This window comes from Lepus europaeus, chromosome 8, assembly GCF_033115175.1.
Source record: "Lepus europaeus isolate LE1 chromosome 8, mLepTim1.pri, whole genome shotgun sequence".
In the NCBI taxonomy this organism is placed as follows: Eukaryota; Metazoa; Chordata; class Mammalia; order Lagomorpha; family Leporidae; genus Lepus; species Lepus europaeus.
The window spans coordinates 38,591,636-38,615,594 of NC_084834.1; the positions used below are offsets into that span (position 1 = coordinate 38,591,636).

General features: G+C 39.3%; 1 protein-coding gene across 2 annotated transcripts in view; it reads right to left on the bottom strand.

Moving 5' to 3' along the window:
• The window catches only part of NAA15 (N-alpha-acetyltransferase 15, NatA auxiliary subunit), a 111,726-nt gene that overhangs the window by 23,294 nt on the left and 64,473 nt on the right, over positions 1 to 23,959 (bottom strand). For both annotated transcript variants that reach the window (XM_062199594.1, XM_062199593.1), the window contains exons 7-14: positions 22,242 to 22,361; positions 20,832 to 20,927; positions 20,571 to 20,677; positions 14,943 to 15,015; positions 12,180 to 12,349; positions 10,886 to 11,038; positions 9,035 to 9,163; positions 7,821 to 8,034 (exon numbers count right to left, since the gene is read on the bottom strand). In XM_062199594.1, coding sequence (XP_062055578.1) covers positions 7,821 to 8,034; positions 9,035 to 9,163; positions 10,886 to 11,038; positions 12,180 to 12,349; positions 14,943 to 15,015; positions 20,571 to 20,677; positions 20,832 to 20,927; positions 22,242 to 22,361 — 1,062 coding nt within the window. The remainder of the gene's footprint in view (positions 1 to 7,820; positions 8,035 to 9,034; positions 9,164 to 10,885; positions 11,039 to 12,179; positions 12,350 to 14,942; positions 15,016 to 20,570; positions 20,678 to 20,831; positions 20,928 to 22,241; positions 22,362 to 23,959) is intronic.

Sequence of the window (23,959 nt, forward strand, 5' to 3'; positions counted from 1 at the left end):
ATTGTGAGCAGGTAGGAAGATCTCTTTCATTCTGTAACTCTTATTCAAAAGGCAGAGACACAGGGGGAGGGGGGAGGGAGTGAAGAGAAAGGGGGAGGGAGGAAGGGAGGGAAGGGGAGAGAGAGAGAGAGAGAGATCTTCTATCCTCTGGCTCACTCCCCAAATGGGAAAGCCAGGAGGTTCTTCTAGGTCTCCCATGTGGGTGCAGGGGCCCAAATACTTGGGCCATCTTCTGCTGCTTTTCTAGGAGCATTAGCAGGGATCTGGATCAGAAGTGGAGCAGCCAGGACTTGAACCTACGCCCATATAAGATGCTGGCACTGCAAGCAGAGGCTCAATCAATCTTCTACACCACAGGGCCAGTTTCAATAAATCTTAAAAATAAATAAAAGACTTTTAAAAAAAAATATCATGTAGGATCTCTGTCATTAATGTGCTGTACACTGTTATTTAACGCTATAACTAGTACTCCAACAGTATTTTTTCACTTTGTGTTGCTATGTGAGGGCAAACTGTTGAAATCTTTATATATACTAAACTGATTTTCTGTATATAAAGAGAATTGAAAATGAATCTTGATGTGAATGGAAGGGGAGAGCGAGCGGGAAAGGGGAGGGTTGTGGGTGGGAGGGAAGTTACGGGGGGGGGGGGGGGGGGGGAGCCATTGTAATCCATAAGCTGTACTTTGGAAATTTATATTCGTTAAATAAAAGATTAAAAAAATAATAAATAAATAAATAAAAGACATCTCTCTCATTTGTTCCCTCCCCCTCTATTACTCCCTCAGTTAATCAGTCAATCCAAAGACGGGAAAAACTTAAGGGTATTCTCCTACCAGCATAAGGTCAAGGTGCATGGAGAATCCAATAAAGAATGAGTCACAAAAAACTTATGATTTTTTTTAGAAGAGAATTCTATGAAAGAATTGGATTAAAAGTAACAGAGACAATACAAAATGAAAAAGAAGCCTTTAGACATTCAAGATTTTACTGGTAGGAAGCAGATTAAATATTATGTAGTTGAAAACAAATAGTCAATTTCAAAAAAAAGGAATAATGATTCAAAAGTAGAACCAAGAACACAGAGGGCAGAACAGAGAGTCATAAAATTTTTTATATGGGTCCTAATCTAAGAATTATTAACCTGTACCCCACTGTACTTGAAAACTGACATGAACCATTAACATCTGTCTACCTCCTGAGACTGTGTATATAGCTATTACCCTATGCTTGTCCCATAATTTTATCATGGGTATATAACTTGTCTCTTTAAGTTCACAGGATTTTATTATCAAGAACTGTTTGAAAAGCTATACTTCAAAAGGGGGAAAACAAGCTATACTCAAGGAGTATAGCACCTATGCTTGATACATAAGCACCTATGCTTGATATATTCATATGAAAACACTGTAGATTCTAAGTCAATGCTGTAACGGATAAGGCTCTTAAAGGCCTCAGAAAGGACTATAAATACCCTTATAAAGAATAATGTAAGTAATTTGTACAGAATGCAAATCATTATGGTAAAAAATGTGTTCATAAATTCTTCAGCTCTCTTCCCCTACTTGGCAACTCCCCTCTGACCAGATACCATGTAAAGTTCGTAGAAGTCAAGAGAAAAGTCTAGTGAACACGAGAATGGCCCACCAGAAAGCTTCTTCACTGCTTGTTTTCACAGCTAGCTATCACAGCCTGAGGGACTTTAGAAATCCTATGGACAGATCAAGAACTAAAGCTTCCAGCCAAAGGCCAAGTGCGGGAACAAAGGGCTATTCCAGTCTAAGCCTTCAGGTAACTGCAGTCCCAGCCAAAATCTTATGCTCAACTTCTCAAGATCCTGAGCCAGTCTGCCTTTACATTTATTTAAGTTTATTTAAGTTCTAAATTTTCAGATAGTTTATTATGCAGCGACAAATAATACAATAGCCAAAACAAAATGCATACCCATTTCTCTTTTTCTATCAAAATGAGAAAAATGAAATTTTAAACAAGGACTAATGAGTGACCGCATGAATGCTAATCTTTTAATGACACGTAAAATAATTGCTACTCCTTGCATTCTTGCTACTTGTTAAATATATTAATGTTCTCAATAACCTCATGGATTAGTCTAAAAGCATTTTACATAGTTAGCCCACTGTATCCCCAAGTTCTATATCCTTGAATTCAACCAATTAAAAGCCAAAAACATTTAGGGTGACAGAGGGAATGCATTGATATTGAACACACAGACCTTTTCTTGTCCTTATTTCCTAAACAATACATGTAACATATATTTGCTTAGCATTTATATAATAGGTATTATAGATAATCTAGACACAATTTAAAGTATATGGGAGGATGTGCATAGGTTATGTGCAAAGAATATGACATTTTAAATTTTATTTTTTTATTTGAGAGGCAGAGACAGAGGCAGAGGCAGAGCAAAAGCATGCATCCACTGGTTCACACTCCAAATGCATGCAATAGCTGGGATTAGAGCCAGGAGCCAGAAACAGATCCAGGCAGGAACCCAATTACTTGAGCCATCACTGCTTCCTCCTAGGGTCATGCATTTCTCTATGCCATTTTATATAAAGGGCTTCAGCATCTGTATCTGAGGAGGACTACTGAGAAATAACTACATGAAAATACTGTAGTTTCAAAGGAAAAGTGACAACTGAATGATAATAAAAGGCATAGCAAGGATTTAAATATATTTCATTGTGACTTAAAAGTCTAAGATTTTTCAACTATGCTAAAGGACTTGGAAACATCCTAAAATGGGCAAGATGGTAAGTATTTTCAGCTTTGCAATTCACAGGCCTCAGTTGCAACTAAACTCAGCTTTTGTAGAACAAAATCAGCCACAGGTATAATATAAACATAAATATACTTAGCTATGTTCCAACAGAATTTTATTTATAACAGACTGCAGAACAGACCTGACCCACAGTCTATACTTTGTGGCCCTTTCTATATTATCTGCCTCTTAAAAGGACAATTCATCATAGGAGAGTTGTCATAAATCAGTCACAAGATATTGAGACATTTGGCCAGCGCCGTGGCTCAACAGGCTAATCCTCCACCTTGTGGTGCCAGCACACCAGGTTCTAGTCCCAGTTGGGGCGCCGGATTCTATCCCGGTTGCCCCTCTTCCAGGCCAGCTCTCTGCTATGGCCCGGGAAGGCAGTGGAGGATGGCCCAAGTCCTTGGGCCCTGCACCCACATGGGAGACCAGGAGAAGCACCTGGCTCCTGCCTTCGGATCAGCGAGATGCACCGGCCGCAGCGGCCATTGGAGGGTGAACCAACGGCAAAAAGGAAGACCTTTCTCTCTGTCTCTCTCTCTCTCACTATCCATTCTGCCTGTCAAAAAAAAAAAAAAAAAAAAAAAGATATTGAGACATTCAATTTTATTCTGAGATTCCTTCAAAATAACTGAAGATTTGTCCCTATACTGATATGCTAAATAAAAATGACACACAGAAATGGATAAAGATAAGTCACCAGGGCCAGTGCTGTGGTGCAGGAGGTTAAACAGTCCCCTGCAACACCAGCATACCATATAGGAGAGCTGGTTCAACTCCCAGCTGCTCTGCTTTCAATCCAACTCATCGCTAATATGCCTGGGAAAGCAGTAGAAGACGGCCCCTGGCGTCAGTTCTAGTCCCGGCTGCTCCCCTTCCAATCCAGCTCTCTGATATGGCCTGGGAAAGAAGTAGAAGATGGCCCAAGTCCTTGGGCTCCTAAACCCACGTGGGAGACTTGGAAGAAACTCTCGGCTCCTGGCTTCAGATCGGTGCAGCTCCGGCCATTGTGGCCAATTGGGGAGTGAACCATCAGATAGGAGACCTCTCTTTCTCCGCCTCTCCTCTGTGTAACTCTGACTTTCAAATAAATAAATAAATCTTAAAAAAAAAGAAAGAAAGAAAGAAAGAAAGAAAGAAAGAAAGAAAGAAAGAAAGAAAGAAAGAAAGAGAGAAAGAAAGAGAGAAAGAAAAGACAGTCCCTGATAACTATATGGGCCTCTGGGAGGCCATATACGGGAGACCAAGATAGAATCCCAGGTTCCTTGCTTTGGCTTGGCTACTGCAGCCATTTGGGGAATGCACCAGGGGATGAAAGAGTCTGTTTCTTCCTCTGTCTCTCTGCCACTACACCTTTCAAATAAATAAATACATACATAATCTATTTTTAAATAAAGAAAGACAAGTCACTGGATAATTTTCCTAGGTTAATTCCAAGCTAGCTTTCATTTTTAGTAAGTTAATTATGAATTGATATTTAAAAGGGAATAACTAGCAATACTAACAGCCATCACTAATGAAGAGTTACAACAAGGTGTGCAGATAGCAATTTATACAAAGTAGTCATGAATTCATAATAGTGGATAAACCACAACTTATTTAGTTCAATCTTTTTAAATACTGATGACCAGGAACCAATTAAATTCTTATTTAAGTTATATGGAAAGTATACACATAAACAATTCCTATTACTTAGAAAAATTCAGAAAATAAACATTTTTTAACTAAGTATAACTTCTTCCTACAGGGTAATCAATAAAGAGATCAGGAAAAATGTGCATTAATCAAAACCAAAAAAAAAAAAAAAAATACATACAAGAATTGTAGTAACAAGGCAGCTGAATAAGATGCTCCAGTGACCATCTCCTCCAAGAAAGATACCAATTTAAACAGCTATGAACACAGGAAGCACCAAGTCATCTTCACAACAGTTACAGACGCCAGGTCAGAAACCACAGTGCCTGGTTTTAGTACGGTAATAAAAAAAAAAACCTGCAGGAGCCAGTGCTGTGGCTTAGTGGGTAAAGCTGCCACCTGCAGTGCCAGCATCTCATATGGGTGCTGGTTCAAATCCCAGCTGCTCCAATCCAATCAAGCTCTCTGTTATGGCCTGGAAAGCAGTAGAAGATGGCCCAAGTCCTTGGGCCCCTGCACCCATGTGGGAGACCTGAAGAAGCTCCTGGCTCCTGGCTTCGGATCGGCCCAGCTCCAGCCACTGCAGCCAACTGGGGAGTCAATCAACAGATGGAAGACCTTTCTCTCTCTGCCTCTCCTTTCTTTAAAAAAAAAAAAAAGAAAGAAAGAAAAGAAAAAAATCTTGCCGTGCAGAAAGCAGGAAGGAGCTCCCTACCTTACCCCTTCCCAAGCTTGAAATACCTTAGCATGGAGAGAGAGAACTTCCATTTGGGAGAAAGAGGGAACAAAGTCCAGTCCTTAGACTTGAATGCCATTACCAGCCCCACCACAATAAAATTTAGAGCTGGAGAGGAACCAAAGCCCCTGCACCCAGAGCCATACCATCAGACATAGTAGATGGACCTGCCATTGCCAGCCAGCCTCGGCTACCCCTCCCTCAACTCTGAAGATATCAGCAGAGAACAAAAGACTCCAACTACAGTAAAGCAGAGCAGAGGAGGGAACTTAGAACCTTGCTTTAGCATCAGACACTTACCCAGAAACCCAGCACCTAATAAAGTTCAAAGGCCTTTCCTTCTAGGCCAGTGTTCTCCAAAAGTGCTTCCAGGGGCTGGCACTGTGGCACAGCAGCTTAAAGCCCTGGCCTGCAGTGCCGGCATCCCATATGGACACTGGTTTGAGTCCTGGCTACTCTACTTCCCATCTAGCTCCCTGCTAATGCACCTGGAAAAGCAACAGAGGATGGCCCAAGTGTTTGGGCCCCTGTACCCATGTGGGAGACCCAGAAGCAGCTCCTGGCTCCTGGCTTTGTATTAGCTCAGCTCAGGCCATTGCTGCCATTCGGGGAGTAAATGAGCAGATGGAAGACATCTCTCTCTCTCTCTCTCTCTCTAATTCTTTCAAATAAATAAAACAAATCTTTAATAAATAAATAAATAAAAGCGCTTTGAGACTTGCCCCAGCATCAGGTAGAGATCTGCTCTCCAGAGGGATAAATTCATTTCAGTGTGTGCCATCATCAGCCTTAAGTAGGCCAGGAGAGAACTCCCAAGACTTCATAGGGCCCAATGGTTTTAAGACTCAGGTGTGACCCAACCTAATGCCACCTGGGCAATGAAGGGACTGCATTTATTTCCTCTCCTTCAACCTTGGTCAGTGAGCAAGAAACCACAAGATTATGCCTGGGGACTCAGTACAGGACTAGTAAAACACCAGCACTGGGCAGATCCTAAATATGATCATCTCTAGATAAGTGCCAGTGAAGTCTCTAGACTTAATCTAGTATCAGCTTGGAGATCTGTGTCTTGATAGAGCATGCTGGAGAGCTGGTTCAATTCAATCTAGCTCCCTGCTAATGGCCTGGGAAGGCAGTGGAAGACAGCCCAAGTGCTTGGGCCCCTGCACCCATGTGGGAGACCTGGAAGAAGCTCTTGGCTTCAACCTGGCCCAGCCCCAGCCATTTGAGGAGTGAGCCAGTGGATGGAAGAGTCTCTCTACCTTTCTATCAGTGTCTCTGCCTTTCAATTAAATGAATCTTAAAAAAATAATTAAAAATAGTAACAGCTAGGTAAAAGAAAAAGAATATAGAGAGGTAAAATGGGACATCAAAAATTCAAAATGGGGTGAGGCCGGCACTGTGGCATAGCAGGTAAAGCAACTGCCTGTAATACTGGCTCCCACATGGACACCACTTCAAGTTCCAGTTGCTCCATTTCTGGCCAGCTCCCTGCTAATGCACCTGGGAAAGCAGTGGAAGATGACCCAAGTGCTTGGGTCCTTGCACCCATATAGGAGATTCAGAGGAAGCTCCTGGCTCCTGGATTCAGCCTGGCCCAGTCATGGCTGTTGTGGCCATTTGAGGAGTAAATCAGCAGATGGAAGATCTCTTGTTTCTTCCTTGTACCTCTCTCTCTGTAACTCTGCCTTTCAAATAAAAAATAAATTTTAAAAAAGTAAAACTTAAAATGGGAGATGGGCATTTGGCTTGATGGTTAACCTGCAGCCAGTTAGGAAACCCATATTCCATGTTAGACTGTCTGGGTTTAACAATCAGCTCTGGCTCCTAATTTCAACTTTCTATAACGCAGAACTAGAAAGCAACAATGATGGCTCAAGTAATTGGATTTCTGCCACCAATGTGGGAGACCTGTACTTAGTTCTCAACTTCGGGCTTGGCTACCCAGCCATTACAGGCATTTGGGGAGTGAACACGCAGATAGGAACTTTCCATGTATAGTTGTCTCTTATATTTTTTAGGGAATGACATTGTGACCTACTGGGTAAAGCTACTGCCTGCGACACCAGCATTCCATGTGGGCACAGGTTTACGTCCTAGCTAATTCACTTCCAGTCCAGCTCCTTGCTAATAACCCAGGAAGAGCAGTAGAAGATGGCTCACGTTCTTGGGACCCTGCCACCCACATGGGAGACTCAGATAAAGCTCTTGGATCCTGGCTTTGGCCAGGCTCAGCCCTGGCCATTGCAGCCACTTGGGGAGTAAACCAGTAGATGGAAGATCTCGCCCCCTCTTTCTCTTTCTCCAACCTCCCTCCACTTCTGACTTTCAAATAAAATGAACAAATCTTAAAAAAGAAAAAGAAATTGGAGGTCATTACATTAAGTGAAATAAGCCAAGCACAGAAAGACAAGTACTGCATAATCTCATTCATATGTGGGGTCCAAAGAAGCTAAAATTGTAATGGTGATTACCTTAGACTGGGGAGGGAAGGGGAGAATGATTAATGGGTACTATGGTTAGGTAGTAGTAAGAAGTTCTGGGGTTCTATTATACAATAGGGTGACTACAGACAACGTTTATGCACTGTATATTTCTCTATTGTAAATAAATACATAAACACACATCAAAGCAAATAGTAAGAAATCTTTGAATATTATACCTGTATCAGCTTCATGTTCCTTATTCTCATCTGTAAGAGGGTTGTCATGAAGCTTCAAATAGATTTCTATAGCAATTCTTGCTGCCTTGAAGTAAAATGGATGCTGTCGAAGTACATCTTCTAGTTTTAATAAGTCCACATAAGATCTAAGGGTAATCTTCCTCATACAGTATGTATGAAAGTCAAACTGGTCGTCAGTGATTTCTATAAAATGCTAACAAAATTATCTTTTTATTATTATACTGAAGTATACCAATGCTGAAGAAAAATACAAAAATCAAAGCCCTTGGGATTACATGTTTCTGTAGCATAAAAAGGCTAGTAAATTTCTTAAATTTTAATTACAATTATTTAATAGAAACACTTTGCATATAAGCAAATAGTTGGCCACTACCTAACACAAGATATGACAAGTGGCAGGCACTGAATTATTTACTGAATAAAAGAGAAGAACAATGCTTTAATCCATTGAATCACACTTAAGTTATAATGAAAAAACAAATATAACTGATTAGTATACAAAATGGTATATTACAGTAGCTTAACATGTTAAACACCAAGCTTTTTTTGTTAAGAACAACTTGCAAAGGATGTATAATATGGAGTATGTGGAACTTTTTAAGAATCCAAATTTTAACTTTGTAATATAATGATGATATTTGGGAAAGAGAAATCAACAAGTTAAGCGACCAGCAACTTCCACATTTCAGCTCTGTTCTGATGTTTTATAATTGAAGTATAACAAAAGTAAAATTAATTATATAAACTATGTGAAAAAAATATATAACACAGGAATGCCAACTACTAGCAAAACACTGATTAGTATTAGTCAAACTTTAAAAACATTGTAAAAAAGCTTCAAAGCTTATATATTAACAGGGTGCATAGCACCACCAACCCCAAAACATCAGTTCTAAGACTACTTAATGAGCTTTCATTTTCTAGTACAGAAGCAGAAGCAATATGAAAGGCTCAAATATCAATTTTAAGAAAAAATCCCAAGATAGAAACTTCCCATAAAGAATACGACTAGCTAACAGGTAAGTTGGCTGAAAATATGATTTACAATATTTCCATTATAAGAATTGAAAAGAGAATATTGATGTTAAAATTACATATTCTGAATTAAAGAGACTAGAAAAAAATAGGATTTGCCACAAATCTTCACCTTACAATGAAGTAAAATGAGAAACTCCTAAGTATAAGGTACTTACTCTCTCAATCTCATGACATTTCTTAAGTGCGTCACCAAATTTATTCATCGCTTTATAAGCCTGGGCACATTCTGTCTGGAACCACATACACTGCATTTCATTCAAATTCTCTACAGCCGAAGTTCCTTCCTACAAAAAAATCACTTTTATTCAAGACCATTTCTCACCAAATACATCATTTGACCACAAGATTTAAGAAGGAAAAGATGGTCAGTTGATTTTAATATTTCAAAATAGTTTTTAAAATTTTTAAAATTATTAAGAGGCAATAGTTAATATGTGAAAGAAGTTGAAATTATCTTTCTAACCACTAACATGTTATTTTGCAAATGATTAACAAACGGTATATTTAACCAGGGTTAGGGATTAATATAAAATGAAGAATACTAGTATACAGAAGGTACTCAAATATTAGATTTCTTAACTCCTAAAAATTTCATCTCTGCAGCTCAAATCACAACAGCTAAGATATGGAGTCAACCCAAATATCCATCAGCTGAAGACTGGATAAAGAAATTTTGGGATATGTACACCATAGAGTACTGCAGAGCAGTTAAAAAAAAAGAGAGAGAGAGAGAAATCCTGTCATTTGCAACAAAATGGATGGAACTAGAAAACATTATACTTATTAGTGAGATAAGCCAGTCCCAAAAGGACAAATACCATATATTCTCCCTGATCTGTGATAACTAATAGAGCACCTGAAAGGTAATCTATAGAAGTGAAACTGACACTTTGAGATGCAATGACTGAATATTCCTTGTCTCGACTATTGAAGAACAGGTGTTTTTTTTTTTTTTTTCCCCATAGTATTTGTTGAACTCTCTACTAGTATAGAGTTAATCGTATATGTATAAAGTTAATCGAAAATAGATCTTAGGAAAAAATAAGAATGGAATAGGAGAGTGAGAAAGAAGAAGGGTGGGAGTGTGGGTGGGAGGGCAGATTTGGTGGGAAGAATCACTATATTCCTAAAGTTGTATTATGAAATGCATGAAGTTTGTATTCCTTAAATGAAAGCTTTCTGGGAAAAAAATTTCTTCTCAACATACAACACCACAGATTTAAATATCCATTATATAACCATCTAAAAATAAAATGTTTTATGTTGGGGCCAGCATTGTGGCATAGTGGATTAAGCTTCTACCCGTGATGTGGGCATCCCCTATGAGGGTCCAGCTAGTGTCCCAACAGCACCACTTCCAATCCAGCTCCCTGCTAATTAATGTGCCTGGGAAAGCATCAGAAGATAGCCAAATGCTTGGGCCCCTGCCACCCTCAAGGGAGACTTGGATGAAGCTCTCCTGCCTCCAGGCTTTGGCCTCTCCCAGCCCTGACCACTGTGAACATTTCAGAATTAACCAGTGAACAGAAGATCGATTTCACTCCACCGCCCCACCCCCACAACCCAGCCTTTCAAATTAATTAATCATTTTTAAAAAGAAAAATTTTTATACTAACACTGACTTCAGCTTTTCTCTGATATGGTGATTTAACTAAAGTCTTGACTATTCTTTATACTGAAAACAAGGTATACAGTATGAACTGGCTCATATTCTGTTTATTCATAGACACACTAATTGTTGGGCTGGCACCAGCACACTTCCAATCAAACTCCATGCTAATTGCCTGATAAAAGCAACAAAAAGTGTGCCATGTGCTTGAGCCTCTGCCACCCATGTGGGAAACCCAGGAGAAGCTCTGGGCTCCTGCCTTCAGTCTGGCCCAGCTCCAGCCACTGCGGCCATCTGTGGAGTAGACCAGTGGGTGGAAGATCACTCTCTATCTCTAACTCTTTCAAATCAATCAGTCAATCAGTCTTTGGAGGGAGGGGAACCTAGTTATACAAACCCTTGTAAACTTTGAGCACATTTCTTCAGCTTCCTTAATCAAGTTGGCTTTTAGCATGTATTTTGCACACTTAGAATTGATAAATCTGTCTGCTGTGTCCAACGCCTGGGCTTCATCCATCCATCTCGCAGCTTCTTTAATATTTCCAGCATGCTTAAAGGGCACAAACACAAAAATGAATCTTTAAATATGCTCATTATACTGTGCAGGTAATTTGTTACCTGTTGATAATAAATTCCAATTCTTAAAAATGAAAAAGTATGCTTTCCTACATAATAAAAGTTTTGATACCATTGTAGATATCTAAAATGTAAGTGGATCTGAAAACAATGACCTGGTTTAATTGTTTTGTCTACTTATTATATCTCCATTGCCTACAATAGTACCTGGCACATAACAACTTAACAATGATTTAATCATAGAAAAGGAATGGAAGTCTTTAAGTCCGAACAACATAATTAAATGGAAAATCCACAAAAAAGCTAACTGGATGGCAAATTTTTACGCCAAAGAAACCATGGAGACATTACTGATTAGGACCATTTTCTGGATATTCCACAATGATCTTCGTTCTAGTTCACCTAGCACATTCTGACAGTCACAAAACTGATGAGCACAACCAAGCTTTAAAAAGTATTTTACATAATAAATTGTACTTTGCAATAAGATAAAATGATGCTAAAATACATGGCTGGAGAGTCTCAAGCACACACAAGGAGTTGAAGAGTCAGAAGAAATAATATGTATGGGGCTGGCGCTATGGTGCAGCAGGTTAACACCCTGTCCTGAAGCGCCGGCATCCCAGCTCGAAACCCGGCTTGCTCCACTTCCAATTCAGTTCTCTGCTATGGCCTAGGAAAGCAGAGGAAGATGGCCCAAGTCCTTGGACCCCTGTACCCATGCGGGAGACCTGGAAGAAGCTCCTGGCTCCTGGCTTCAGATTGGCGTGGCTCCAGCCGTGGTGGCCAGTCAGGGAGTGAACCAGCAGATGGAAGACCCCTCTCTCTCTCTCTGTGTAACTCTGACTTTCAAATAAATAAATAAATCTTAAAAAAAATAATACATAGAATTCATAATAGAATCTTTAGGTTCACTTCATTAACATTATCATATACTGAAATGTGATTGTACATAAATATTCATAGGAACATATACTTCATGTAAAATTTAATTAGTCTTCTCCAAACCCAAGAGAATAACCCAGGATATGTCTGAATACATAGAATGCACATATGAATAACTATGTGTGTCACGTCTCAATAACTTATAAGTAAAAGAGAGAAGATATTTTTACCTTATATATTTTAGCTTTCACAAGAAAGAGTTCTATCAATGTAGGTGTACTTTCAATAGCAGTATTTATGTACTCCAAGGCAATAGATGGCTGACCAATTTTGTCATAATGCTGTGCCAAGTAGTACTGGACCCAAAGTAATGTGGTTGGTGGTTCCTCCTTTCCATCATCTTTAAAAAGCAGGGGTGCAGGGAAGGAGAGGAAAGAAATCAAGATTAGATATTACATATATTAAAAAAGTGCCTCCTTCAAAACAGCCCCCAAGTTTATTTACTTATAAGGAACCTTGTTGTAAAGTAGTTTATTTATATACCTAGCTATAAAACTCAAACAAAGTCCTTAAGATATTTGGAAGGGACTTTTTCTGCTTTGTATCCTTATAGCCCCTAGCACAACAACTTGTGTATAATAAGAACTTTATATTAAACAAACATGGCAGTTAAGATCAAAGATACAACTAATTACCTACAACTAAAACTAAAAGGGGTGGAAGGAGGCAAGCTATACTAGAACTAAGAGACTGTATTGATCAGGATGTTATTTATGAGGAAAAAATAGATAATAAAAGAAATTTTCAATTAATGTGAGGTTAAGGGGGGAAAAAAAAGGGCCCAACTGCTTAATTCAGTTTTTACCCAATGCACTAAAATGCATATATATACTTGCGATGTGGTTATTTTGACTTTCAGTGATATTAATATTAACAGATTTTCAAATTATGCTGAATACAAAAAGATACATACTTTAGGTTGAATGAAAATTAAACCCAAAAACTGAGATGACAATTAAAAAATACTTATTCTATATTTTAGTTCACGATTTAATATATTCACAAGAGAATGTGTAAGTCAAATACACAACCCACACATTAAAAAATTTTAATATAAATTTCTAATATCTGAGAATTGTCATTTGCTTTCCAAGAAAGCAATGAATTGTCTATTTTTTTTCTAGTAAAAGCAGGATGGCTCAATGGACAAACAATAGGAGTGGAACTCACCAACTCCCGATATGATAGATCTGCAACAAAAGTGCTGCATATTCTTGGGCATGTCATTGAACCTCTTCCACATTTGTAAAATGTGTAGGAAAATGCTGATAATCAAAGGAACATCATGATGATTAACCAATGAAACTATGGTAATGTCTTTTTAAAAGTACTATTAAAATTAATCCGAGACCTAGAAATAATGACCAACAAAGTAGTAATGAACAGCCCAGATCCTATACTGGGTTTTCCCACTAAAGGAACCAAAGCTTCTTGGAAAAATACCTCCTTCCAGATCTGCAGTACAGATTACAAGACAAACTGGAATATCTTATACTCAAGGAAGCCATCAGCCACTACCACAGAATATGAAGGATGGGATCATTTGAGGTACCAAATACAAGTGAATTCATACGTTAAAAAAAAGTATTTGGCCGGGGCTAGCATAGTGGCGTAGCGGGTAAAGCCACCACCTGCAGTGCAGGCATGTCATATGGCCGCTGGTCACAGTCCCGGCTGCTCCACTTCTGATCCAGCTTTCTGCTATGGCCTGGGGAAGCAGTAGAAGATGGCCTAAATCCTTGGGCCCCTGCACTGGTGTGGGAGACCTGGAACAAGCTTCTGGCTCCTGGCTTCAAATTGGCGCAGCTCCAACCATTGTGTCCATTTGAGAAGTGAACCAGAGGATGGAAGACCTCTCTCTCTCTGCGTCTCCTTCTCTCTGTGTAACTCTCACTTTCAAATAAATAAGTAAATCTTTAAAAAAAAAATGTATTTGGCATCTTTGAACGGAGCTGAACCACTTCACTATTTTGTATAACTGGTGAAGAACCAAAAGTTACGGGGTGGGAAACAAAAAGTATTTACCATTCTTTTCCTACGTAAACTGAAATGCTGGGTAAGCACATAAAAGGGAAATTTTTTCTTTTAAGATAATAAAGAATGATAGAATATTATGAGTTGGTATTAATGGCTAACAAATAAACAAACACTAGATGCTTAGTGATAGAAGACGACACTACCATCTGTAAAATAATCCTGTTCAATCCTCTTATGTTAAAAAACAAAAACAAAAGGAAGACAACCAAAAATATCAGCAATCCTCTAGTTGAATTTGTCCATTAGAAAAAAATTCTTGAACAAATAAATTGCAGAAAAGATGAAAAAGCCTATATATTAAAAAAGATACTGAAAGAATAATCTTGTCTGGATCTTCACTCAAAGAACTTCAAAAACAGAAGGCAAAGGAAAACAATACCTTTGTAATATAACTGGAATTATGAACATGGACTGGGTATTTGATATCAAGAAAGTTTAAATTTTCAAGTATGATAATGGTATTATGATTATATCTTAAGTGGATTCCTTATTTTTAGACATTAAAATATTCATGGGTCCAATGATGTGATATTTGAAATACGCTTTAGAATAACATGGGACTACAGAGAAGCACCTGAGAATACATGAATAAATGAAGTACATTTGGTCATGAATCAAAAATTATTGAAACTGAGGGATGAACAGATGATCATTAAATTACTGCACTTAGTTACAGATGCTTTAAGCTTTATATAAAATGTTTTTTTTTAAATAAATTGACGTGATTCTCCTCTAACCAAATATTATCATATAAAATAATGGACTTCCATCTTAAAGGGAACAAAATTTAAATGTACTTATGCTGCCAACTAAATAATACTGACCTTCTGACTAAGAATATCATAATATATAAAAGCTTGGAAGATGTTTTTCAAACATGAAACCTGAGAACTTACCATTGGGGTTAAATAACCGGCAGCTTTTTAGAGAGGTCTCATAACCTACTACTAATTCTTCTATGATTGCCACCTAGAGTAAAAACATACAAGCACACTTTAAAATATACAGTTACTATTCCTATGTACAATGTGTTGTTTATGATTAAAGGACTAAATGAACACTTCTCTCTCTCTCTCTCTCTCACTCACACACACACACACACACACCTTTATAAGTCCCTCAACCTCTGGATACAAGTTTAAAATTAACTCATGTATTTGTGCAGCAGTACATTAAGACATAACTTTCTTCAAAATTTACTGTTAAATTCCTTTTTCCCACTAGAAAATACAGCATCAGCTAAACCAGGAATCAAGAAAAGGCTAGACACAAACAGTCATTTTGTGGATGATTTATTTCTTGGTTTATTCTACCTCAAGTCATATAAGTAGCACTCATGCCACTTGCTTTAAAAGAATTAAGATTTAAATGCTGGGGCCAGGGTTGGGGTGTAGTATATGCCAGCATCCCATATGGCCACCTGATTGAATCCCCACTGCTCCACTACTAATCCAGCTCCCTTCTAATGTGCCTGGAAGCAGTAGAGGATGGTCTAAGTGCTTGGGAGACCCAGAAGAAGCTCCTGGCTACTGGCTACTGGCTTTGGCCTGGCCCAAACCCTGGCAATTGTGGCCAGTTGGGGAATGAACCCACATATGGAAGAGATCTCTCTCTCTCTCTCTCTCTCTCCCCTCTGGCCTTTGTGTAACCCTGCCTTTCAAACAAAATAAATAAATAAAAATTTAAAAAAAAAATGATTGGGGCTGATGCTGTAAAACCACTGCCTGCAGTGCTGACATCCCTCGCATATGAATGCTGGTCGCTACTGCTTCACCTCTGACCCAGCTCCCTGCTAATATGCCTAAGCAGAGGAAAATGGCCTAGGGGCTTGGGCCCCTGCACTCAAGTGAGAGACCCAGAGGAAGCTCCTGGCTCAGTCTTGGCCATTACAACTAATTGGGGAGTGAATCAGCAGATGGAAGACCTTTCTCTTTCTTTCTCTCTCTCTTTGTGTGTGTGTAACTCTGCTTTTCAAATAAGTTTTTCTTCAAAAAAAAAAAAAAAAGATTAAATGCTGTATGAAAAGAATATATTCCATATGTAAATGATAGCAATCAAATTCTCAATTTTATAACCCAGGGGAGAATTAATAAATCTGAAGCAGACAACAGTGGGTGGGTCCAGGAGAATGAGTGACTTTCTAGGTTCTGGTTTTTCCTAAGTCCTGAATACACACCTGCTCCTGGTTTCCTGAGACATTTCAGACAGACACTTTCAATTTATAATTCCCTTCTTTGCTTAATACACCTTTAAGGGATTTCTATTACTACAGCACCTCTCATACATGACCTCAAGTGATGGAAAAGATTAATACCAGCTCTCTCCAACACCATGGCAAACTGTGGGGCCGGCACCATGAACAATAGGTCAATCTTCCGCCTGCGGAGCCAGCATCCCATATGTTATAGTCCCAGCTGCTCCTCTTCCAATCCAGCTCTATGCTATGGCCTGGGAAAGCAGTAGAAGATGGCCCAAGTCCTTGGGCCCCTGCACCCACATGGGAGACCGGGAATAAGCTCCTGGCTCCTGGCTTTGCATGGGTGCAGCTCCAGCTGTTGTGGCCATTTGAGGAATGAACCAATGGAAGGAAGACCTTTCTCTCTGCCTCTCCCTCTCACTGTCTGTAACTCTACCTCTCAAATAAATAAATAAAAATTAAAAAAAAAAAAAAAAAAGAAATGAATAGTTGCAGCTAGATTAATCTGGTGGACGTGTGTTCTGCTAAAAACTAAACTACCTTACAAAAACTCAGCTTTGTTTTCCAAAACCTGTCTAATCAGTCCCATTTATTATCATAATGGCAAAATTTAATTCAATATTACATAACTTAGCAATGAGGGAAAAAACAACTGTTTCCTTGAGTTAAATACCATGGAAGATTAACAATTAGAAATTTCTAACCAACGGGTATAAATAAGAAAACCATAAGTAGAAGAAAATCATAAAAATGATACTCTTATTTTTGATTGTTTCACAAGCATCAAAGTCTAACTCTCTCAAAATTGTACATAACATCACATTTTATGGCTGTGACTGAAAAAAAAAAAAAAAAGGTGATAAACCACCCAATAAAGCCTACATATTGGGCCTTTCAACAACATTTGCAAATAAATGCACATTATGTGCTTCAGGTCAAAGTGTTAATTAGCATGTTTAATCTGTTCCATCTGTCTGGGTTCTTAAAATAACTGATTTAAGTTTAAAATATTTTTATTCACTTAATTTTTTAAAGATTTATTTTACAGTGAATATTAATGAAGAATGGGATGGGAGAGGGATTAGTTGGTGGGACAGGAGTAGGGGTGGGAGAATGGGTATGGGAGGAAGAACCACTATATTCCTGAAGTTGTACCTATGAAATTTATATGAAATAAAAGCTTTAAAATAAAAAGATTTACTTTATTTATTTGAAAGACAGTTACAGATGAGAGGTAGAGACAGAGACAGAGAGAGAGAGAGAGAGAGGTCTTCCATCTACTGCTTCACTCCCCAGTTGGCTGCAACAGCTGAAGCTGAGCCAAGCTGAGCCAATCTGAGGCCGATCTGACGCCAGGAGTCATGAGTTTTTTCTGGGTCTCCCATGTAGGTGCAAGGGCCCAAGGACTTGGGCCATCCTCTGCTGCTTTCCCAGGTGCATTAGCAGGAAGCTAGATGGGAGAAGTGGAGCAGTTGGCTCCCATATGGGATGCTGGCACTGCAGGCCAGGGCTTTAACCTGCTGCTCCAAAATACTGGCCCCTTAATTTAATTTTTAAAAATTTATTTGAAACACATAGTCAAGGGTCCTTTCTGCTGGTTCAATCTCCAAGTGCCCATAACAGCTAGGGTGGGGCCACACCAAAGCCAGGAGCCAGGAATTCAATCTGAGTCTCTCACATGGGTGACAGGAACCAAACTATTTGAGCCATTACCAGTTAACTCCCAGGGTGTACATTAACAGAAAGCTAGAAGTGGGAGTGAAGCCAGCACTTGAGCCTAGGCATTCCAGTATGGGATGTGAGCATCTCAAGCAGTATTCTAACTGCTAAATCAAATGCCAACCCCGACTGATTTGCTTTTAATCCAACCAAAATGCTTCCAAGCAAAATAATCTAAATGAATATTAAAACACTAACTAAGGAACCAGCATTGTGGCACAGCAGGTAAAGCTGCTGCCTGTGATGCCAGCATCCCATATGGGCACCAGTTCGAGTCCCAGCTGCTCCACTTCTAATCCAGCTCCCTGCTATAAAGCATGCGGGAAGACAACAGAAAATGGTTCAACTACTTGAGCCCCTGCCATCCATGTGGGAGACCCATATGAAGCTCCTGGATCCTAGCTTTGTGACCATCTGAGAAGTGGACACGTGATGGAAGATCTCTCTGTGTCTCTCTGTAAACACTCTTTCAAGATATATAAATAAGTCCTAAGGAAAAAAAAAAAAACCACTAAGCATTCTGAATACTGTTAACACATAGTTGAAAGAATAAACTGACTTACTAGGGCAGTAAATTCTTTTTTGTAAATTTTTTTAAAAGACTTTATTTTTATTTATTTGACAGGTAGAGTTACAGACAGTGAGAGAGACAGAGAGACAGGTCTTCCCTCCATTGATTCACTCCTCAAATGGCCGTCACGGCTGGCACTGCGCCGATCCGAAGCCAGGAGCCAGGTGCTTCCTCCTGGTCTCCCACGAGGGTGCAGGGGCCCAAGCACCCGGGCCATCCTCCACTGCCCTCCTGGGCCACAGCAGAGAGCTGGACTGGAAGAGGAGCAACCAGGACCAGAACCTGATGCCCACATGGGATGCTGGCACCGCAGGCGGAGGATTAACCAAGTGAGCCACGGCACCGGCCCCAAATTCTTCTAACCAACTTTTCTTTCTACTGAGTTAAAAAAAGATTACTAAAGCAAAACTTAGTTCAAAATAAAACTCATTTCTGACCATAAATAGAATTAGAAAAAAGTTGGAGAAATCACTACACCCTAATAACTTTTTATAGCCTACATAGAATCATCAAAGTATATAGCAAGTCCAAGAGTTTGGCATAGCACTTAAGATGCCATTTGGGTGCCCATATTTCATATTGGAAGGCCAGGGTTCAAATGCTGGCTTTGCTCCCAATTCCTACTTCCTGCTAATATGCACCCTGGGAGGCAGCAGGTAACAACTCAAGTAGTTGGGCCTCTGCCACCATCTGAGAGATCCAGGCTCCTGGGTTTGGCCTGGCCCCTGCCCACCTATTACATCTATCTGTCTGTCTCTGCACTTCAAATAAATTAAAATAAGTAAAAATTTAAAGTACAGAGCAGAAACAAAGGGCAAAAAGCAAGCAAAAATAAGTAACTAAAGAGATGGAGAGGGGCAGGTGCTGCGGCATAGAAGGTAAAATCACCGCTTGCAATGCCGGCATCCCACATGAGTGTCGGTTCACGTCCTGGCTGCTCCATTACCAGTCCCGCTCTCTGCAATGGGGTGGGAAAGCAGAAGATGGCCCAAGGGCTTGGGCCCCTGTACCTGTGTGGGAGACCTGGAATAAGCTCCTGGCTCTTGGCTTTGGATTGGCGCAGCTCCAGCCATTGCAGCCATTTGGGGAATGAACCAGTGAACCAGCAGATGGAAGACTTCTCTCTCTGACTCTGCCTCTCTGTAACTCTTTCAAGTAAAATAAATAGATCTTTTAAAAAAAGGTAGAGTGGGGGCAGCGCTGAGGCATAGAGGGTAAAGCTGCCACCTGTAGTGTTGGCATCCCACATGGGCGCCAGTTTGAGTCCCGGCTTCTCCACTCCTGATCCAGCTCTCTTGTTACAGCCTGTGAAAGCAGTGGAAGATGGTCCAAATGCCTGAGCCCCATACCTGCATGGGAGACTCAAAGGAGGCTCCTGCTTCCTGGCTTCAGCTCAGTGCAGCTCCAGCCATTGTAGCTATCTAAGGAGTGAACCAGTGAATGGAAGACCTCTCTCTTTTTTTTTTCTTTAATATTTTTTTATTTATTTATTTGAAAGAGTTACGGAGAGAGGCAGAGACAGAGAGAGAGATCTTCCATCCTCTGGTTCACTCCCCAGATGGCCGCAATGGCCAGAGCTGCATCGATCCAAAGCCAGGAGCTTCTTCTGGGTCTCCCACGTGGGTGCAGGGGCACTAGGACTTGGGTCATCTTCTACTGCTATCCCAGGCCACAGCAGAGAGCTGGACTGAAAGAGCAGCAGCTGGGACTAGAATGGGCACCCATATGGAATGCAGGTGCTTCAGGCCAGGGCTTTAACCTGCTGCACCGCAGTGCCAGCCCCATCTCTCTCTCTCTTTCCCTCTGCCCTGCTTCACTGTAACTCTGATTTTCAAATAAAAAAAATAAATCTTAAAAAAAAAAAAAAAGCTGGAGAGAAAAGAGAACGAATTGGAATAAACAGACAGAAGCATTTAAACTGAAAGCTAGGACTGATACCAGATTTACAAAACATGTAGTATTGTGCAGATAATCAAGAATCAACCATTATAAATACTTACCAAAGATATGATAGCCAAAACAAAACATCGCATTTACCTTTTCCTTATCTCTGTATAATGACCTCAAAGTATTGAAGACTGGTGGACAACCCTTGCTGAAATTCATCCTTAGGAACTTATCTAAGCATTCTTTAAACTTCTCACCTTAGAAGAGAAAAAAGCTAGTTAGCTGGCTTACAGTTATTACCAAACTTGTAACAATGCCTATCTTAATGTTACTATGCATAGTCACAATTAAAACCAAGAATAGAAATTTTAAATTTTAACAGTATTTTCATTCCTTTGCAATTATCCTTACCAGATAAAAAGTTTAATGGCAGCCTTCTTGGTACCAATCCCCTTGGATATTTAGTCCAGGCCTCTTCATAAATTTTTAGCCGTTCTAACATATTAGCTACAAATAAAGAAAATATCCTTTTATATAAATTATAAATTGTGAATTTTTCTGGCAAATTAGAAATTTTTCAAGATAATTAAAATTAGAATATGAAAGACAATTTGAAGGAGAAAAGTGTGCTATCTTACCACCTTATTATTTATAAATCCTTTTAGACTAACATTTTCAGATTTTAAATATCTGTAATCAAATGTAATATATAATCTATCCTGTATCAAGGATGTATATAATACATTATATAATATATAATCTATTCTGTATCAAGCACCCTTTCAAAATCTGAGAATTCCTTTATTTTTGAAAAACTATCAGTATTATTTCCAGATATTGTCTTTCCATTATTCTCTATCCCCTGCACTTCCTCTCCTTTGATTTATTTTGGAGCTTCTCTATCTATCTTCCATCTTCCATTTCTTTCTGTTTCTTATATTTAAACTTTTACCCTCAGTGCAAATGTTAAAAAAGCCTTCCTCAGTTTGCCTTTTACTTCGCGAATATTTCCTTAGCTGTAGCCTCTCTTCTATTCAGATTTTTATGCAAATATTCCATTAAAATTTGTATTTGAATAAGCAGGCTTCTCATTTCCAACATTCTTAATTAGTACTTTCTTATATCTATGCAAGATTCATGGCTGGAGTTCCCTCTCTCCATCTTAGATTTCTCCATCACTTCTACTCTCCCTTTTGCTTGCACCAACGGTTACCATTCCCTACTAGTGTTCCTATTCTAGCTTTAGAATTTCTGTTACAAAGTAATCTTCAGCACGAAGTTTCTCTTTTATACACCCATGATGGATGGCTCACTATCAGCTTTGAGGAAAAAGCAACTTCAAATTAGATCATGTTGGTTAAGGGGGATGGAGAGTCACCAAGAATCTCAATTTACTTAAGTGATGGAAATTTAACTCTTTTCCCCCACAAAGGAGCAGCGCTGTTCTTGAGGCCTGCCTACACATGCAGGACACTGGCAGGCCGCTGCACCACAGCCACAGCTCACCACAGAGGTTATGCTTGCTTCTTTGCTTTATGGAGATACCTCCATTCCTGACGATGGAAATTTTCCTTTCATGTTCTTCATACTATCATGCACTGGTCAACTTTTTCTAAAGCTATTTCTCTACCATTCCTATGGACTCAGAACAGACTTCAGAACATGCTCAACCTCTCTTATTAACGTTCATGCTGTACATTTATATTTAGATTTTTTCCAATTTTTAATCAGTATTTTTCTAGTTGTGTTTGCCAATGAGTTAATAAAATCTACATTAACAAAAGAAGCAACTAAAACTTAGTAAGTTTTAAACAATACTACCTGGCTTCAGCGCTTTTTCCAAGCCTTTGTAATAGGCCCAGTTTTCAGGATTTCTCTCTTGTAATCCTCTATAAACATCAGCAGCGTCTTCTAAACGACACAATTGCAACAGAAGTTCCCCTGATTTAAAAAAAAATTTTAATTTATGAGGAAAATCTTCTAATTAGAATTTAAGTTTTCCTTGAATTTTCTCTCTTAAAAACCCCACTATAAATCAATGCTGAAAAGTGGATAGACCTGGTATCCTCAAGAGTTCCCAATTTCCTTCAAGAAGAATATCTGTCATGTTATTCTGATTGCCCCTCCTTTTTTTGAATTTTGCAGTATTTAGAATGCCATTCCCTGCACATCCCTCAATTTACTCAGGGAATTTTTCCAACTCCAGGTCATTTTTCCAAATCTACCAAACATACTTTCACCAAACCATCATGTAATCTTCAATTATTCCTGATATCACAGGAACAACTTCAACATACAAATTAAGTACCCAAGCCAATACTTCAACTTTATGATCCCTTAATCAACTATAAAGCAATTCTTCTGAAGCAGCCCATAGCCTGGCCATATTCAAAGCCACCTAGTCTTTGCCTTTTATCTCTTCCAATAACCAAATAAGCATTCTGCTTTAAGTTTAATCATCTTGTCTTTCTTCTTATTGTTGCACTAATTCTACCTTTCATTCTCAGAGAAAAATCATTCTATGTTCTTTAGATCTATCAGTAACTGAGCTGTTCACATTCCCAGGGATAAATGATCAATCACATCTCAAAACATTATCAGTGCCAAGTAGCAAAAATCAATCTCAAAACTTAGGCTCTCTTGTTTACTCTGACAATTTTATTGCCTGTATCATTTCTACTGTTTCAGAGAGACAGTGCTTTCACTAAAAATACATAAGTTCCAAAGCCAAATAAGCTTCAAACACTATTCAAGATTCTTTGTTCTGTGCTCTTAACAGACTTCCATTCACCAAAGGTACTATTTTCAAACCACTAACTTCACCCTAGCATCCTTTGCTCCCATGTGATAATAAAAGTGAACACTCCCTGAGAACTTATGTACCAATGCTTTGGAAATGTTTCCCATGCCTTCACTAACTCATTTCTAAGCACTGTATGAGATAGGCTATTATTCTCATCCCTTTAAAGCAGAAGTAATGTCAGTAAACTTGACAAGGATTTTTCAGTCTTGGGCCTAAAAGCTGAACACAAGCAATTAAGCTCAAACAACCCATATTATTGTTTTAATTTATTCACTTATGTGAAAAGCAGAATGAGAAGAAGGGAGGGAGGGAGGAAGGCAGAGAAGGAGAGAGAGAATGAGAGAGAGACAGATACACAGAGATCAATCAATCTACGTCTGCTCATAAAATGACCACAATAGCTAGGACTGGGTCAGGCTGAAGCCAGAAGCCAGCAACTCCAATGCTGGTCTCCCACATGGGTGGCCATCTTCCACTGCCTTCCCAGGCACGTTAGCAGGGAGCTGGATGGGAAGCAGAGCAGCCAGGACTCAAGACAGCACTCCAATACAAATGCCAGTAACGCAAGTGCCAGCTTAACCTGCTGCACCACAACACCAGACCGAGAGCCCAAATTCTTAACATCCAAAGCATTGTTTCTCAATCAAGTGTACTTTTGCCACCCAGGGAACACTGGGCAATATCTGAAGACAACTTGATTATTATAGCAGGGTAGCAAGTACAACTGGCAAGTAAC